Below are 2,500 nucleotides of genomic sequence, written 5' to 3'. Positions count from 1 at the left end.
TCAGAGCCCAGGCTCTCTTTCTCCTCTCATGTTTGTTCCTGTTTTACTACATGTTGTGAAATCATTCTCCTTCTCTCTCTTGCTCTCTTTCTGTCTGTCTGTCTCTGTGTAGTATGTTTGGGAGAGGCTATTCCCTGGCTTCAAACACAAGAACTTCCGCAGCAGAGAGGGGCTCTGTCTGTGTCTGGCTGCCACACTCAACACGTGAGTCCCCTGACGCACTCAAATTGCATCCACAGATTTGCACTCTGAAACTGCCACTAGGGGGTACTGTTTGACATATCCAGGTGGTAATACACAGAGAAATGGTTGTGCTCGCTGACTGACAGGGACTGAGTGCAAGTGTTTTGGATTTGGAAGTCGACTAAATGTAAATGCACTTGTAATAATTCTGCTAAAGATCATCATCCCACTGTAGCTGTCTTTTGTATTAATCCAGTGTTTGAGACTAATAAGGTCACATGTATAAAGTATATAATGCTGTAAATTTCCGAGATTATAAAGAAGCATGTTGTGTAAGATTAAAATCATCAAACACACACAATATAATCACTCTAAGATGTAGTCTTTCCAGAGTGTGTACAAGTTATGGTAATTCTTCTTACATGTGTGCCCTGCCTCGCACACCAACACCATAGCTATTTTACCACTAGCAGCAGTGAGGGAATAAAAGGTGCTATGTAGCATAATGCTTGAGCCTTTCCACACAATAATCCTCTCTCCTCCACTATGCTCATGCATATGGACACAGCAGAGACATTGCTGGAATGTAAGGTGCCAGTTATTGTTAATACAGGGCGTCTTTGGGTTTTTTGCTGTGTGGTTTTTGGTAGTGCAGGGTGGGAGAGTGGGACATTTCAGAGGGACAGTAAAATATTCACTATTTCCAAGGAGCTCCATTAACGTACATTAAGGTTCAGGCATCACCTGTCATGGAAACCTAAGCATGCTCACTTTTGCTATGATTTCTTGTTCTGTTTGGTTGTAGTAGTTGTCTTTCTCTTTCTTTTTCAGGTATGGTGCCCAGCCCCTGAGTCTGAGTAAATTTGTGCCACATCTGTGTGCCCTAACAGGAGACCAGAACCCCCAAGTATGAATCTGTTTTCTATTCATATCTCAGTTTGTGGTATTGCTGCATGGCTATTTTTGTGTCTGTCACTTATCCAGAACATCCCAGTTTGTAGTGTTAGTAAGTGAAAGGGACTAGACTTTGTCAAGGTGCTTTGATGCATAACTTTTATATTAAAGTGACTTGCAATTATGACTGAATACAATTTGAGCAAGTGAGGGTTGAGGGCCATGCTTACAGGCCGAACTGTGGTAACTTGGTGGTGGCGGCGTTTTAACTGGCAACCTTCTGATTACTAGTCAAGTCCCTTAACCACTGAGCTACCACTGGCCTGGTTCTACTTGGAGCTACTACTAAACAATTCTGTGCACTGGATGATAAACAAACAAACAAAAAAAACCAATGCAAGTTACTACCAGATAAGTTTCTGTGTGTGTGGTTTATCTGAATCTGTACAGTGTGGGGAGGGAGGGAACAGGGCCTGGGGAGGAACATTTTAAGGGCAGAGAAAGGCTGAGGCTTGAGAACATTTTAAGGACAGAGGAAAGCTGAGGCTTCAGAAGTCACCCCAGCAAATTACTTACTTTAAAGAGATTGGTGGGGTAAGCTAGATGTAGGTGTGTGTTGGGATGTTTTGATGATGGCAGACTGGAGTTTGCAACTGTTAGCAAGTGTTATGTGCTCTGTAGGTGCGTGAAGCTGGAATATCAGCCTTGGTGGAAGTGTATCGGCACGTGGGCGAGCGAGTGAGGGCTGACCTGGGCAAGCGAGGACTCCCAGCTGCACGGTCAGTCTGCATTCAGCTTTGACTCTGTTATACACACAAACAAACTCTAATGAAAATAATAATTTATAAATAATTTACTGTGTAACTACAAGAAGTCTACCAATCTCTTAAACCCTCAACATATTAGTACAGAGTATATAAGTACTAAAAATGTATGCACACGCTGTGACTGTGGCCCTTTGTTACCAACAAAGCCATTTCTGACACTGGTCCTGGTAAGCTGCAGCCAAACTGCATCTATTGAAGTCTTCTGTATACAACCTTTATCTCCCAGAAGCGGCTTCAACAAACGATTGCAAAATGAATGGTTGGAAGCCAAGTAGTCATTTTGTGATGATGAGGAAGCACGTCAGGGGTGCGCTCACAAATGGCTGACAGATAAGGAAAGCTTAGGTAGCCAAACCTTCGGTGGCGAGCCAGATAGCGACCTCTCGTGGGTCACCAGTAAGGTTTGATGACCAGCAGCTGTGGGAGCAGTCTGTGAACATCCATCATGTGCTCAGGCGTTTAGGTATAGGATATATGTTGGTTATGTTAAGGTTAATTAAATGAGGCTGATTCCTTTGGCTTAATGTAAACTCTGAAGAAATGGGAAAATGGCTCGTCACTGGTCTGGAAGCAGAGAAGGTATGTGTGGGTGTGTG

At 43.4% G+C, this 2,500-nt stretch overlaps 1 protein-coding gene across 17 annotated transcripts in view; it reads left to right on the top strand.

Annotated features, from left to right (window-relative positions):
- The window catches only part of clasp2 (cytoplasmic linker associated protein 2), an 83,121-nt gene that overhangs the window by 38,592 nt on the left and 42,029 nt on the right, over positions 1-2,500 (top strand). For all 17 annotated transcript variants that reach the window (XM_035529267.1, XM_035529268.1, XM_035529255.1 and 14 more), the window contains exons 4-6: positions 113-204; positions 1,015-1,090; positions 1,759-1,856. In XM_035529267.1, the coding sequence (XP_035385160.1) occupies positions 113-204; positions 1,015-1,090; positions 1,759-1,856 (266 nt within the window). The remainder of the gene's footprint in view (positions 1-112; positions 205-1,014; positions 1,091-1,758; positions 1,857-2,500) is intronic.

The sequence above is a fragment of the Electrophorus electricus genome, chromosome 8 (genome assembly GCF_013358815.1).
Source record: "Electrophorus electricus isolate fEleEle1 chromosome 8, fEleEle1.pri, whole genome shotgun sequence".
In the NCBI taxonomy this organism is placed as follows: Eukaryota; Metazoa; Chordata; class Actinopteri; order Gymnotiformes; family Gymnotidae; genus Electrophorus; species Electrophorus electricus.
The sequence above is the reverse complement of the archived record's forward strand: the minus strand, read 5'-3'. Positions and strand labels throughout refer to the sequence as shown.